Raw genomic sequence first — 16,034 nt, forward strand, 5'->3', positions numbered from 1 at the left:
ATTGTCGGGCAATATCCCAATGATTTACCAATGATAGCAATTATAACATGCATTTCACGAATATCTAAATTGTGGGTAATTATTGTCAAGCATTTTATGAAATTTGTATATAAAAAATATAATTAGAAAGACCTAATATTTCCATTTTTATTACAAGTCATTTTAATTAGAAAGACCTAATAAATTTGGTTAATTTATTTTCAGATCTTAAAATGCAGCGATTTATTTGGTTATTTTTAAAATAATAATTAATTTGACCCCAAAATTAAAATATAATGACTTATTCTGTACTCTGCCTGAATATGATTGACTTGCATTATTTATTTTGATTTCTACTTTAAATAAGCAAATTTATCTGTTCAATATTCAATCAATAAAAACATTAGAACTTTGCAAACTTCTCACTACCAACGTTTTCTTAGATGAAAAAGAAAAGAAGAAAAAAGTAAATGCTTAAAATAATAGCCTTTTAAGGGATTAGGTTTAAATCAAGTTTTATATAAATTTAATCTTGAAGTAATCATAATCAACTCTAAAATTTTAGACTTGGAACTGACTCAATTATAAAGTAAAATTAAACTAACACAACCCAATTAAATTTAGATTTTGATCAGATTGGATTTGAATTCTAAAAATTTATAAAAAAAATTTAAAATCTAAAACTTAACATATCAAAATATTAAGATTTATAAAATTTACTTTTAACATAAATTAGAAAAAGCAACCACTTAAAGTGAAGAAAATGAACTTGACCAAATAGAAGTTAAAGAAGAGGACAACTTTAAAGAACATGAGTTGGCTTGCATTTGGTTGATGAACTTGATGATCAAACACAAACTTAACCTAATGTCATTAACCTCAAATCAAGTTAAAAATAAAATACAAACTGAATCAACTCAATTATAATATTATATTAATTTAATTTGTTTATCAAATGTATCCGAATTCTTGTCACCCAAGCAAATGGTGGCATGGACATGATAATCATGCTAATCTATTGTGTTGCATTATGTTGAACATTCATCAAGCACAATCATACTGCTGGCCTATTTGTTCTAAGCATTTTTCACTGTCAATTTTCTCGCCTTCCTATAATACCAGTTCCTCTTCTCGTGTTCTTAGTTGTTAAGCGCAGAGAAAGAGGCAATTGTGGGAAGACAAGGTAAGCCCTAATTTTCTCTTGGGGCCTGTAAAATTTCTCTACTTTATTGAGAAACTAACTTGCCCCGGTTATATAGTACGCTCAGTAAATTTGGGGTCCAACGATATTGGAAAGACGAATTTCCATTGAATTTCAAATTGACCCATTCATCATCTTTTGTTCAAACCCAACCCAATGCATCAGATACACAGATGGTGGTTTTGAAGGTTTAAGGGAAAGAGAGAGAGACAGGGCTTTTTGTACAGTTCTCTCCCTTTGTTTCTGAGCTCACTGAAATGGGTTTTGGGTTGTTTAGTTCTATTCTTCTTCTGGCACTGTTTTTCAGGCCCCTGGCTTGCCAACAACCCAATACTGATGGGTTCTTGGTCTCTGATTTCTTTAAAAAAATGGGGGCTCAGGGTTTCAATTTCTCTGCTCCTGTTTGTACATGGAAAGGCCTATTCTGTGAACAAGACAATGTTATTAAGTTGGTAGCTTCTGGCTTAGGTCTATCTGGTTTGGTGCCAGATACCACAATTGGCAAGCTCAAAAACCTTGAATATTTGGATTTGAGCAATAACAGAATCACTGGTTTACCTTGTGATTTTTGGAGTTTGAGTTCACTGAAAACCCTTAATCTCTCATCTAACCAAATTTCTGGGAATCTCTCAAGCAACACAGCCAATTTTGGCCTACTTGAGACTTTGGATCTGTCTAGCAACAATTTCTCTGGGAACATCCCTGAAGCTATAGGATCCCTTGCTAGTCTTGAGGTTCTCAAACTCAATGGCAACTGTTTTGGTTGGAGAATCCCACTGGGGATTCTGAAATGCCATTCTTTGGTTTCAATTGATCTTTCATCAAATCAGCTGAATGACAGCCTCCCTGATGGTTTTGGTGCTGCATTTCCTAAGCTCAAATACTTGAACCTTGCTGGGAACGAGATTGGTGGCCAGGCTTCTGCTTTGGCAGGGATGGGATCAATCAGATACCTTAACATTTCGCGCAACCGGCTTCAGGGTTCTGTAGTTGCTCTTTCTCAGGAGCCATTGGAGGTTATCGACCTGAGCGGGAACCGGTTTGAGGGTCACATTTCTCAGGTACTTTTCAATTCTAGCTTCAATTGGTCTCATTTGGTTTACTTAGACTTGTCTGATAATCGTCTTGGTGGAGAGATTTCTGGTTACCTGAACGAAGCCCAGAATCTGAAGCACCTTAGTCTTGCATGTAATCTATTTTCTGCACAAGCATTCCCAGAAATTGGTATGCTCTCTGGCTTGGAGTACTTGAATTTGTCTACAACTAACCTTGTTCATCATATTCCTGCTGAAATTTCAGAATTAATTAACTTGAGGTTGCTAGATGTGTCCAAAAATCACCTCAGTGGCCAATTTCCTCTCTTGAACATGAATAGCCTCCAATTTCTTGATGTTTCCTATAACAATTTGAGTGGGGAAATCCCATCATCGCTCTTGAGAGAGCTCCAGTGGATGAAGAAGTTCAACTTCTCCTACAACAACCTAACCCTTTGCGCTTCAGAATTTTCGATACAAACCCTCCAAATGGCCTTCATTGGGTCACTGAATAGTTGTCCAATTGCTGCAAACCCAAATCTTTTCAGAAGGAAAGCTCCCAAACATAGGGGCCCCAAGCTAGCTCTGGTCTTAACCATCTCATTGCCTGCTTTGATTCTGGGGCTGCTATTTTTCACCTTTGGTTGCCGAAGTAAAACTAGAACACGGGCAGGGAATCAGACATCTTGCAAAGAACAACAAAATATGTTCGGACCCTTCACCTTCCAGACCGATTCTACCACATGGGTAGCTGATGTTAAGGTTGCGCAGTCTGTCCCAGTAGTAATTTTTGAGAAGCCATTGTTGAGTTTGACATTTGCAGACCTCTTGTCTGCAACTTCATATTTTGACCGCGACACATTGTTGGCCCAAGGGAGATTTGGGCCGGTCTATAGAGGATATCTACGGGGTGGAATTCATGTAGCTGTCAAAGTCTTGGTCCATGGCCCGACCATGACTGACCCAGAAGCTGCAAGAGGGCTCGAGCATCTTGGTCGAATCAGACATCCTAATCTTATCCCTTTAATTGGATACTGCTTAGCAGGCGACGTAAGAATTGCAATTTATGATTACATGGAGAATGACACTCTACAAACTCTGCTCCATGACTTGCCACACGCGGTCCAAATGGTGGAAGATTGGAGCACAGATAGTTGGGGAGAAGATGACAATGACGGCATTCAAAATGAAGGGGGGTTTGAAGGGTTGCTGACGGCTTGGAGATTTAGGCACAAAATCGCACTTGGCACTGCCCGCGCCCTGGCATTTCTCCATCACGGATGCTCGCCTCCTATAATTCACAGGGACATCAAAGCTACTAGTATTTACATCGACTCTGAGTTAGAGCCAAGATTGTGTGATTTTGGACTGTCCAAGATCTTCGGGAACAGCTTGGATGACGACGATGATGAAATTGCTTATGGATCAGCCGGGTACGTGCCACCAGAGTTTCTTCAGCCAGCAAGCGATTCCCCAAAGAATTTCACTCCGAAATATGATGTTTATGGATTTGGAGTGCTTCTGCTCGAGCTCATTACTGGGAAGAAGCCGGTTGAAGATGAGTATTGGGATGAGGAGGAAACCACGAATCTGGTCGGTTGGGTGAGAGGGCTGGTCAGGAAGAAGCAGGGATGGCGAGCTATCGATCCAAAACTTCGAGGAACGGGATCAGAGGCACAAATGGAGGAAGCATTGATGATTGGATATCTATGCACAGCTGATCTCCCCTCGAAGCGCCCAAGCATGCACCAGGTGGTTGGACTTCTCAAGGATATTGAACCAGCTCCACTGTAATCTGTACTACTAGTGTTATTATGCATGAGCTGATCAGAAATCTGGACCACTTTTTCTTGCATTTTCCGGGAATTCTTTCTGAAATGCCCGCCCAGCATCCTCACCTGAGACACTCCCCTGGCACAATAGTTAGATCAAATTGATTCACACAGTTAACAGAGTCACTGTATTTGCATCTGAAATCATACTGTACATTGAGTGTTATAAAAGCTTGGAGCTCACCACTCCACCTACCCATTTCAAAAATTAAAAAAAAAAAAAAAATCTACTCAAATTATGAACACCCTTAGCGTAAATGCTTCAAACAAATAGGCAAAAACAAAATAATTTTGTGCATGATGATGATCGTTCAACGTATTAAGATACTACAACATAATAGATTCACATCATTAATCATTATCATGCTCAGTTGTTCATGCCACCCCATTTAAAGCCCATTATTTAATTTTATTTTTGTTCATCGAAGTAAATGATGGTTTTGAGAATTTCAAAAATTTCTAATCGTTTATAAATTAATTCAAAAGTTAACAGATCAATTTGTTGTTGTAAATTAGAAATCAAAATAAATCATACAACTCAATAATAAGGGGGAAAAAAAGCTCATTTTGATAATTAAAATCAATTTTTAATACTCACGTAATTATAATTATTTCTTCAATGAATTAACAACATTTCTTTATAAATTATTAACTACTTTTTAAAAATTATAAACATTTTTGTTATGTGTGACAAGTATTTATAGTTTTTTCTAAAAAAAATAGTTGATAAGTTATGAATAAATGTTATTAATTTATTAAAGATATACTTATAGTTCTATAAATATTAAAAATTGAAAGATCATCCAAGAGGAGATGAATTGAGTGTTTTGAATAAATTTGTACTATATTAAAGAAAAAATCCATTTTAATTGATTTGTAATAATATTTTCTTCAACTCTTCTTCAACATAAAAGATACAGCACATCAATATAAAATTATATGAACTAAACTATCATTCATAAATATTATCCAAACATATTTTAGATATAAAATATATACATATAGAACAATTATTGCATTTAAAAGGAGTGATAAAGACACTAATATGATTTCACCTTATAAGGAATACTTTTCTTTTCTAAAATTTATCTTTAATTTTAACAATAAACATATGCATTTGAAAAGTTTGTATGAGAGCAGTGGTGTTAAAGATCTTTTCATGTTTGCAATGAAAACTGAAACTATTATGTTGGATATTGATGAACTAAATTTAAATGAAAAAATATTGTATGACAGATAAAAATAATATCATTAAAAATAAGAAGTAAACTATAAAAACACAACATTTTTGAATGGTTCAGCCAACAAGCCTAGTTTACTGACTTAACTCAGTAAAAATTTTGAAAATATTCACCGAAGGATTTTAGTTTTTAGGGATCAACTATAACCCATACGTAGTTTTTACAGATTCAACTAAAATTTTTACTTTTCATGGGTTAAGTAGGAATCCCAACTTTTACGTGAGCAATTGTAATATCTATTTTTATAAGCTAAGTAGTAACCTCTGCTTTTACAGGCTAAACAATAACCTCAATAGTTGGTTTTTTCATTCTAAACTCAGACACAATCATTGCTTTTCAAGGATAAGGCATAACCTTTTACAAGTTTTAGAAAAATTGTGAAATGATTTCTTAAGAGAAAAATATGAGATAATACACTGAATACATATTCTTTTAAATAAAAGAGAATTACAAGATATAAATGAATAAAACACTCAATTCTCTTGTTTCTAATTTTTGATTTAAGAAAATCTTTCATAAGCATTGACTAGATAATGACTTAAAGTGAAGAAAAATGAAGTGAAGAAATTAAGATGAGCATGAAGGACTTATCACTCAAGCAGTGAACTTTGACTTGAAAGGAATTAAGCTTTGTTGCGTTTGGGTTTAGATTGGCTCAACATTACTTGGACATCATAAACATGTTCTCTTGCAACATTTGGTCTTTTATAAAAGCTTTTAGACTTGAGTTTTGCCTTGATACCTGTACATACTTACAATTTCTTTTAATTTGATTGATAACAGTCAAATTAGTTAAGAAAAATATGTATCATATTAAGATAAAGCATTTTGCACTGATACATAAACATATTTATCATCTTGTTATAAGATAACATATAATTAGACTTCTTAAAATAAAAAGATAAAGCTCAAACAATGAAAACAATGCTTTCTTTTTTCTCTTGAGTAACGACTATATTTTTTAAAATTTGTCAATCGATACTCAACTATCGTATAGACTTACTCAACTAATATAACATCTTTCTCGATTAGATTTTTTATATAATCAATTATATGGAGGACTTACTTGAGTGTGATAAAGTCATTACTTGACTAACTCAAAAGCCACGAAGACTTTGCATTATTCACTCGATTAGAAGGCTAAAATTACTCAACTAACATAAAACTTCACTTGAGTGCCAACATTGATTACTCGATTGCATTTAGATCCAGAGACTTAGCCAGAGACAAATCTATTTTTACTCGACTAATACATATATTTACTCGATTTATAAAATACATTAGTCGACTTAAAAATAAGCTTTACTTGAGTAAAAAGATGCTCAAATTACATAGCTTCAGAGATACTCAATTTTTCAAAAAAGCTCACTCGAGTGATGAAAAATCCTTACTTGATTTCAAAAGCACTACCATACTCAATTTAAGATAACAAAACATTATATAACATACTCGAGTAGAAACTTATGATAGTCGATTGAACCAATTCATATATTCGGCTGTTTTTGAAAGAATGCTGAGTGATACTAGATTGATTATATCAAGAAATTTTTTCATACTTAGTTGATTTTCATAAAGATTTTTCTCACAGATTTTATAACATACTCGACTAATATATAAACATACTTGAATATTTTGAAATTATCGTTCTTAAAAGAGGAATAAGATGTTTTGAAAATCATCAATAAATCAAATTTATTGAAATATATATTTTTAAAAATTATTTTCTCAATAAATCAAAATGCAAATTTCTTAACAAAAGTAAATATAAAAAATTAATGTGCAAATAGCATTATCGATGATTTAGAATAATGACATTAATTTATATATAAATGGCTATATATTAACGAGTTTGTTTTAAATAATTCACATTAGTTTATTTCTACTTTACATGTACATATTTGGTTGGCCTAACACCTCCTCTTAGCATAACTACAAACTAGATGGTCATTCCGTTAATTAATTTGGAATAAATAAATAATCTAATTTTAAAGACGACTTCATTGTAGGGGTAATTCATATCATGTATATGCTCCACGTGCCTATGTGTAATATTCATTTTTCCACTGGTTAAAAACTAAAAAGTTAAAAAATACTGAATGAAAGAAGTATGACTCAAATAATTGGGTGGGAATTACTCAAGTTAAAGCCAATCTAGAAAATTAAAGCCCATTAAGAAGGAACAAAGATGTCTTATAAATGGTTGGTGTCACTTTGATTATAAAAGAAGTTAGACACTCAACTCAACTGTGGGTGAGAAAAAGGGTTGAAACGAAGGGAGAAGTCATATCAGTTCAAAGATACGACAATGGAAGTGACAGAGAAATTCACTTATTTGTATTGGACGGATTCTTGAAAGTTGTGGAATTATATCCTAGCCTAATTCGAATAGCTTTGACAGGTACGTACCTAAGGTTTTTGGAGTGTTCTAATCCTTTTCCTTTCTTTGTCTCCAAGACTCCATGGTTATATTTTTTTTAATATGGATTTTAGTTTAGATAAAAATTTGGTAATTTAAAAATTATAAATAAGATTTGTTTTTTTTTTTTTTGTAAATAACATGTGAGAGAGAGTAGGGATAAAATGATAGAGAAAGTCATTTTTATATATATTCAGAAAGCGAGAAATAGTCTCTATAATTAAGAATTCACTCTATAATTAAAATAATGATTTTACTCAAATGAATTTGGTGTTTTTCCTTGGGTCAGAAATCAGAAGCTCCTGAGAAGTTTCAGGAATTCAAGGCCTTCGTTGAAAAAGAATGTGGTCATCAATTAAAAATTCTTTGAACTCATAGACGAGGAGGAAAATTTGTATCTGAAGAATTTACCCTTGTTTTGTAAGGAAAATGAGATCATGAGGCAGCTGACTGTGAGAGGAACAGAATGGAGTCATTGCAAGGAATAATCAAATAATAGTAGAGATGGCAAGGAGTATACGTGTTGTATGATAATAAGCTTTCGAATTATTTTTGGGCTACAGTAGTTACTACATTAGTTCACCTTCTCAACATCTCTCCAATAATGGTAATGCATTATATATGTCTTCTTATGAAACTTGGTGGAGCAACAAGACCAATGTAAGTGCCTTGAAGAATTTTGGTTGTATTGCTCATGCCATGCTAATTCCTAATGATCGTACAAAGATGGACAAGAAGAGTGACAAATGCATTTTTGTTGGGTATACTGATGAGACAAATGGGTGTCAATTATATATAAATCCTGTTACTATAATAAACCAATCATTCATAGAGACATTATTTTTTTATGAGAATAGCTTTTGGGAGTGGCATGTAGAAAAACTCAACACATTTCATGTGAAGAAAATTAGTCAAATATTGGGCCACAAGAAGAAGGGAACAAAATGACACAACACAACAAGCTCGACTTATACCTAATCCTCCAAGGTTGTCACCACAAGCCTTTCCAACTCCTCAACCTTTAAGAATGACTACTAGGAACATGTACGGCGACTCTTACAAGGAAGGTAAAAACCTTGGGAATAAGTTTATTATGATTCTAACACGTTTGCTCTTTTAGTTACATAACCCATGAGTTTAATTTGGTGAAGCATGAGGAAAATATGAATGGGAAAATGCCATGAATGAGCAGATGACTTCTATTAATAAAAACAACACTTGGGAGTTGGTAGATAAGACACAAGGAAAAGATGCAATTGCTGTGGAGTAGATCTACAAGATGAAGTATAATGTAGATGGAAGTGAGCAAAAGTGAAAGGCAATGGTTGGTGGCCTAGGGAGATGTGTAAAAGTATGCTTAAGATTTCTTTGAAACCTTTTCTCTTGTTGCTCAATAGGAGATTGATAGATTGGTGTTGGTATTTGTAGCTTATATGAAATGGAAGGTTTTTAGTTTGATGTAAAATTTACTTTTTTGAATGATTATTTGGAATAAGATGTTTATGTTGAGCAATCACAAGAATTTGTTGTCGAAGGAGAAGAAAGGTGTACAAGCACAAGAAGGCCTTTTATGAACTCAAGCAAGCAACACGAGCATGGAATGGTAGACTTGATTCATATTTGAATGATAATGGTTTCCATCATGGTAGTAATGAGCCCACTTTGTATGTGAAGGAGAAATGTGATGATATTTTTAAAGTTTGTGTTTATGTGGATGACATTATCTATTCTAGTAATTTAAAGTTCATCCTAAAGAATTCAAGAAAGGCCTGATTAATGAAGTTGAAATATTAGATTTGGGGTTATTGTATTATTGCATAATCCCTCTTTGCAACGTCTTGGGGCAACAAAAAAAAATTCTTCATTACATCCAGGGTACAAGAAATTTTGGGATTTGGTATGAGCTAGTTTCTAACCTTAAATTGCTAGGTTTAAGGTTTTGAAAATGACGGAAAGAACACAAGCAGTCTCATTTTTCAGTCTTGGTTTGGGAACGGCATCATGGAGCTCAAAAAAACAAGAAAGCATAACGTTGTTGTCTTTAGAAGCTGAGTACATTGTTGCTACACCAGTTGTTTGTCATGCTATTTGGATGTCAAGAATCATAGAGGAGTTGCATCAAATTTGGGAAAAAGGCATCGAAGATTTTCTATGATAATAAAGCAACAATTTCAATGACTAAGAATCTAGAGTTTCACGAAGAAAAAAGCACAATCACATTGAAGTTAATTTGTCTATGTCAAATTTCATTTTGTATTTTTTGTCACTTTATATTTTGTTTGCTTTGTATTTTCTCTCTTCTTCAACATGTCTTTTCTTCTTCTTTCCAATATATGTACGCATACACATATATATACAAACATGTCTTTTCTTCTTTCTTTTCAATATATGTATGCATACACATACATACTATACTTATAGATGTACTATTCATGTATGTACTGTACCAACCATTTTTTTTTCTTATTTAGTTTTAATTATTTTAATTAGTGTCCAATTAACTTAATTTATATTAGTTATAGTTTAAGTAATAACGATAGTGATGGATGAGGGAGTTTAAAAAAAAAATAATAATAAGAACCTCTAGAGTCATTTCTAAATCACAAGGAATTTCCACGGAAATGACCCAAACTATAGGGGACTTAAGTGCAATTTATCCTAAATAAATCTATATTTTTCAAAAATAAGGTACATAAAAATATAAAATTAAAAATAAATAGTTATTTCCTTTTGGTATAATTTAAAGTGAGGGGAAGCCACGTAGGCAAAGGGTGAATAATTAGGCGCCGGCGGCGACTCTTCCCAGCTGATGTGATGCATGGTTTCTATATATATATATTCACTAGAGTGTAATATGAGACCAAAACCCTAATGCATTGAACCTCCACCTAGCTACTAGTTAAAGAGGAATCTACAAGCTTTTTTTATTTTATTTTTTAAAAATATTAATTGGGTTCATATATATAAAATTGATTTTAAAAAATATATTACAAGTGTGATCATATGTGAGTTTTTGTGTGTGTGTGTGTGTGTTTTTTGTGGGTATTGATGACATCGGTGGAATTTGTGTGTTGGTTTTGAACTATTGGGGGTACTTACAGAGAAGAGTACATTATAAAGATTGATTCCAGTGAAAGGTTAAAATTTGTTTGTAATCTAATTAGAAGTCATATATTTTCCATTGCATCGGCTTGTTAGTTTGAATTGTTAAGTTGGCATCTTTCAAACAAAATTGTTATTATTCAACACGTAATATATATATATATATATATATTGTGCCAAGTTTGACAATTAATATTGTTGTTACAGTAGTGGCTACTAACCAAATGAAAATGCCAAATTGAACTCCACCCCATCATTTTGCAGGCAATTTTCCATCCGTACTTTGGATTTGGTTTTGGTTTTGGCTTTTCCTTCCAAATGTCAAAGCTGGGTTGCCGGAGGAGATTAACACCACACAAAATCAGCACATTCTTCTTATTATTCATTCATTGTCACATCTTTCACACGTACGTACGTTCACGTAAGTAGGTAGTTAGGTATCCAATTGTCAAAGCTGGGGTGCTCGATGATGAACGAATGCAACGCCCTGGTCGCTGGTCGAGGATTGGTGGCGAGAGAACAAGCGAATTGGAAGCCCATTTTCAGGTTGGGGCAAGGGGTTGACCACAATCTTCTCGTGGGGATTCACCTTCTCCCACTTGAACCTCCTCACGAGATGGTGCATGAACACTAGTATTTCTAATCGAGCGTACTCTTTTCCGGGACACATCCTGGGTCCTCCCCCAAAAGGTGTAAAGGTGTACGGAGCGGGTCCAAATCCCTCGAATCTCGAAGGATCGAATTTCTCTGGGTTTGGAAAGTATTCATGGTTCTTATGGGTCGAATTTGCGCTCCAGTATATCTGCGTACGTACGTAACACATCAAAATATATGTAATTAAATTCAGCTTATATATATATATATATATAAAGATATATAGCTTTAATTAATTAATTAATTATTTTTGGGTTTAATTAATTTCTTCTCACCTTCCATCCTTTTGGGATTGAGAAACCGTTGTACATGAAGTCTGTAAGGGCTTCTCTGAAAGCTCCTTGGACAGGAGGAGCCAGCCTCATCACTTCACAGGCTACGTTCCATGAATATCTCATCTTTTGAATGTCATCCCAGTCCAACAGTTCCCCTGGAGCTTTGGATTTTGCTATCTCCACTTGCTCTTTAATGATATCACAAACCCAAACAAAGATACAACAACCTTTATAATTAGTACCTTAATAATTTTGTCCAAAAAAAGAAACACCCTCGCGCTACTACATATTTGTAAAAAAAAAAAAAAAATTATCTATACAACCAGTCTTAAAAGCTCAAACAAAAAGGGGTTTTTGCTTCAAATACTTGATCAAAGAAAACTAATTCTAATTCAGGTCGAGTAATTTACTATTTAAAATTTCTTGATATTAATTAGATATTTGTTAGTATCATGCTATGGTGTTAGTTTATATATATATATATATATATTTCTTTGTGCATGAAGATTAGTAGGTAATTAACTATATATATATATATATATATAGTGAGAAAATATATGTTATGGAATTGAGAGATGATGTGCGTGTGTGTGTGTGGATATATTTACCATTGTAGACGCCTTCATAAACATCCGGCAACTCAGCGAGATACTTGACGATGGAGGCGCAGGCCGAGCTGGCGGTGTCATGACCGCCGATCAATAGACCGAGAATCTTGTCGGCAACATCCAGCTCGTTCAAGAACTTCCCGTTTGGTCCACTGGTCAACAGCATATGAGACAATATATCCTGCGTAGGCGACGCCTTCCCCTCCGCCAGGTCCACCTTCCGCTGCCGGATGATCGCCGCCAGCTCCTTCCTTATGAAGTTCGACGCCTTCACCGCCTTGTTCAGCGGCGTCCCCGGCAAGTCAATCGGCACCGACAAGATCCCCGGAATCAAGAGTTTGAAAGGGTCGGCGAATTTAGCGACGTGATCGGGATCGTCCACGCTCACGAACAGCCGGCAGGCCAGCCAAAATGTGTAGCGCTTGGTGAGGTGGTAGACGATCACTTGGCCTTTGTTCTCCCAGTCGGTGGCGAAGTGTCGTTGCGCGATGCTATCCATCGTGCCGATGTACCTATAAGAAACACGAGATCCAAAAGAACGTAAATTGTATTCCTCCTTCAGATATGATATATATATATATATGTGTGTGTGTGTGTGTGTGTGTGTGTGTATAACGGATATAATATTGTAGTTTTTGGATTGGATATTTTGTCAAGGTCTGAGAAAACATAGATCTTATATATCCATGAGTCTAGCTATACCGATGAGCCTCGATTGTTCTATCACTAATATTAATTAGATGCCGAACTCGTTCTGTATCTATCTATCTCACTAGCAAGGTTGGCAGCCCAACGGTCACTTTCGTATAAAGTTATTTACAGAGGAAGTGATAAATCTACGTATCCAAGAGATAAAAGATAAACCGACTACCGTTGCAACGCCTCGGGCTTGAGAAAGTCCGGGAGCATTTTTCTAAGGATGATGGCTTCCTGTTTGGACGAGGTCTGGGTGGAAGATGGGAAGACTCTGTCGACGGCGCTGGGCCACCATGCTTGGACGAGCTTGTTCTCGTTGGAGAACAAGAACTTGTTGCATGCGGGGCCGCAGAGTACCACCGTCGGCGAGCCGAAGAGGTGGGTCCGGAAGACGTTGGAGGAGTACTTGGCGATGCGGTCGAAGATGAACTTCTCCGGCTGGCCCTTCCAGCCGGTTGCCAAGAACTGGAGGCTCTCGCCGGCCATAGGCCAGCCGCTGGAGCCGGCCGGGAGCGGGACGCCAGACTTCTGCTTGTAGAAAAGCAGGTGGAGAGAGAGTGAGAGAGATAGAATGAAGACGCAGAGGAGGGCGACGAAGAAGTCCATAGCTGTGTGAATACTGAGGTGGTGAAATGAGTTAGGGTTGGGCAGGGCGAAGCCGTATTTATTGGTAAAATAGTTGGTAGGTAACGTGTCAAAATCAGATCATCAAATCATGCCCAATCTGTTGTCTTCATAATTTAATTTAGTGTCCGTTTTAGGATTGTTAAAAATATCTTCTTTTTATTTGTAGTATTTTTTGTATTTTAAAAATTTTGAGTATATTTGTGATAAAAATAATTAAAATAATTTTTTATTATTTTAATTTTTTTATATTTTTTTATTTTTAAAAATATAAAAATAAATACGTTTTTATTGTTTTAAAAAATTAAAAATAATCTGAAAACAACAAAAAGAACAAAGTTTAAGATTTTTCTAAATAAATTTAAGAATAAAATTTAATGCTTTTAAGGAATCCATAGTGAGAAAAATACTATTTTTATGTATCTTGGTTGTGTATTAGATCACACAAACAAACACTCGCCCATAAATTTATGCCTTGAGATTTAACTTCTTAAACTATTTACCCTCTTTCATCTCTGCTTGTACCATTCCTATTGATTGACATAAAAACTTAATTATTTATTTTTAGGCTACTATTAAATATTATTTTTGGGACCATAGTTAAACTGTAATAAATTTATTTTATGTTTTTAAAATGTTACTTGTTGCACACTCTAGAATAACAATTGATATGATACTCTTGTATTAGTATATTATAACATAAAAGTGTTACACATAGAATAACACTTATGGTATGTTTGATAGCATTTAGTTGGAAAAGAAAATATTTTTTAACTTGTATAGAAAATAAAAATCATCTCCCTTTAGATGAAATTTTCATAAAAAAGAAGCAAAAACATGCTTTAATGGTTGTACCATGGAATCAATTCCATAAAAAATATAATGTGTCAAACACAAAAAATGAAATTCAATTCATTTGATGTGACATTTTTCATGTATTTTCTATGTTATCAAATACACCATTATTGTGACTCCGAGTGTCCAAATAACATTGTCGTTTATTTTTATATAAGGTGCTTTTAAGATATTAGTTGATGATAAATGTATTATATTTTAAAATATTTAATTAACTAATCAAATTATTTGGATATTGAAAATAAAGTGTAATAAATTTAATTGTCTAAAAATAAGATGAACTTATTGCACCTTAAGCAAGATAATAGTTAGACTCCCATGAGATTTGACAAAAGAGCAATGCTATTTTGTCGAATAGCCTTATCAAGAGGCTTATTGAAGGTGCCAAAATAATAAAAATGCCCTCACTTAAATTGTAAATTTGCTTCCCATGCCCTTTTCTTGCCCACTTTATGTCTCCTCTCTCTCTTTCCATGACAACTTCCAACAATCGTCGACCATTGTTGCATCTTCTCATCAGCTCGCTAACTATCGTTACATCCTCGGCGGAAAGGGAGGACGTAACGGTGAGGCGAAGACAATGAAGAGGCGAGGCGATGAGAAGATGTAGTGACGATCATCGATTGTTAGAGACGACCATGGAAGGGGAAAGAGAGAGGAGAGATGAGGCGAGCAAGCAAGGGGCATGGGAAGCAAAATTGCAATTTAGGTGAGGACATTTGTTTCATTTTGACACCCTTTGATCAGTCTCTCAATAAAGCTATCCAATAGAGTAGATTGATTCTTGACAAAATTACATAGACCCTTGGGATGTCAAAAATGATACAAACTTCCCCTTCCATTAATTATTGTATAAAATGACCATTTCATCTCATTACCTAATCTTTTCACTTTTTCTTACTTCTTGCAGTGGCCACAATGGTGATTTTTTTCTGTCTTCTATATTTCTCTGTCTTTGTTTCACCCGCTCCTTGTGTCTTAGTCGAATAAGCCTATATTTAGTCTCATTTGATGGTTTCGATAGTGAAACCCAGTCAGGGTTCCTTCATTGGCGACGATTGTGTGGCTATTGACGGTAATCAACCACCACCGCTAATTTTTTTTATTTTTTTTCTTTGTAAATACATAAGAGAGAGGAAAGGAGAAAAGGAATAGAGAGTAGTTTGGATATTTTTAAAAAAATTAACATACTTTTGTTAGCTATAAAATGAGAATTAAGTGATGCATAATTAATAATTTCAAGGGAGGCTTTTATTATATCTCAAATGCTTGATGTAATTTACACTCTTTTTTTTTTTTTTTTTATGTTTGACCTTGAACAAAACAATTTTGTATGAGGAAAAAGTTATTCCTTCACTGTAATAAACAAAGCCTACTCAATCAAAGCTAATTAACAATATCACATCTTTCATGCTTAAAATTTGGTATAAATACAGGAAGCATCTCTTCTCATATTTTAAAATTACAATTGTTGTTCTCATTACAATAATAAATTTAGTTAACTGAAAATATCATCG

The 16,034-nt window shown here is 34.3% G+C and overlaps 2 protein-coding genes across 2 annotated transcripts; one reads left to right on the forward strand and one right to left on the reverse strand.

The window, feature by feature from the left end:
- The first annotated feature begins 1,012 nt into the window (after positions 1 to 1,012).
- On the forward strand, positions 1,013 to 4,251 carry LOC127794089 (probable LRR receptor-like serine/threonine-protein kinase At2g24230). The gene has a single exon (XM_052324980.1). The coding sequence runs from the start codon at positions 1,438 to 1,440 to the stop codon at positions 4,006 to 4,008; it is 2,571 nt and encodes an 856-aa protein (XP_052180940.1). The 5' UTR covers positions 1,013 to 1,437; the 3' UTR covers positions 4,009 to 4,251.
- A 6,672-nt stretch (positions 4,252 to 10,923) lies between these two features.
- Positions 10,924 to 13,667, reverse strand: LOC127796063 (beta-amyrin 28-monooxygenase-like). Its single transcript, XM_052328118.1, has 4 exons — positions 13,214 to 13,667; positions 12,343 to 12,854; positions 11,735 to 11,922; positions 10,924 to 11,607 (listed from the first exon to the last, which is right to left on the reverse strand). The coding sequence occupies exons 1-4, from the start codon at positions 13,642 to 13,644 to the stop codon at positions 11,254 to 11,256; spliced, it is 1,485 nt and encodes a 494-aa protein (XP_052184078.1). The 5' UTR covers positions 13,645 to 13,667; the 3' UTR covers positions 10,924 to 11,253.
- Between the last annotated feature and the right edge of the window lie 2,367 nt (positions 13,668 to 16,034).

The sequence above is a fragment of the Diospyros lotus genome, chromosome 2 (genome assembly GCF_014633365.1).
Source record: "Diospyros lotus cultivar Yz01 chromosome 2, ASM1463336v1, whole genome shotgun sequence".
Taxonomy (NCBI): domain Eukaryota; kingdom Viridiplantae; phylum Streptophyta; class Magnoliopsida; order Ericales; family Ebenaceae; genus Diospyros; species Diospyros lotus.

Bases quoted from the DNA above. Each gene is read 5' to 3' on its own strand.
- LOC127794089 (XM_052324980.1), top strand. From the start codon at position 1,438: ATGGGTTTTGGGTTGTTTAGTTCTATTCTTCTTCTGGCACTGTTTTTC.
- LOC127796063 (XM_052328118.1), bottom strand. From the start codon at position 13,644: ATGGACTTCTTCGTCGCCCTCCTCTGCGTCTTCATTCTATCTCTCTCA. The intron at 12,855-13,213 runs GTAGTCGGTTTA...TGTTTCTTATAG, and splicing joins AAGCCCGAGGCGTTGCAACG to GTACATCGGCACGATGGATA. The intron at 11,923-12,342 runs GTAAATATATCC...ATATCATTAAAG, and splicing joins TTATGAAGGCGTCTACAATG to AGCAAGTGGAGATAGCAAAA.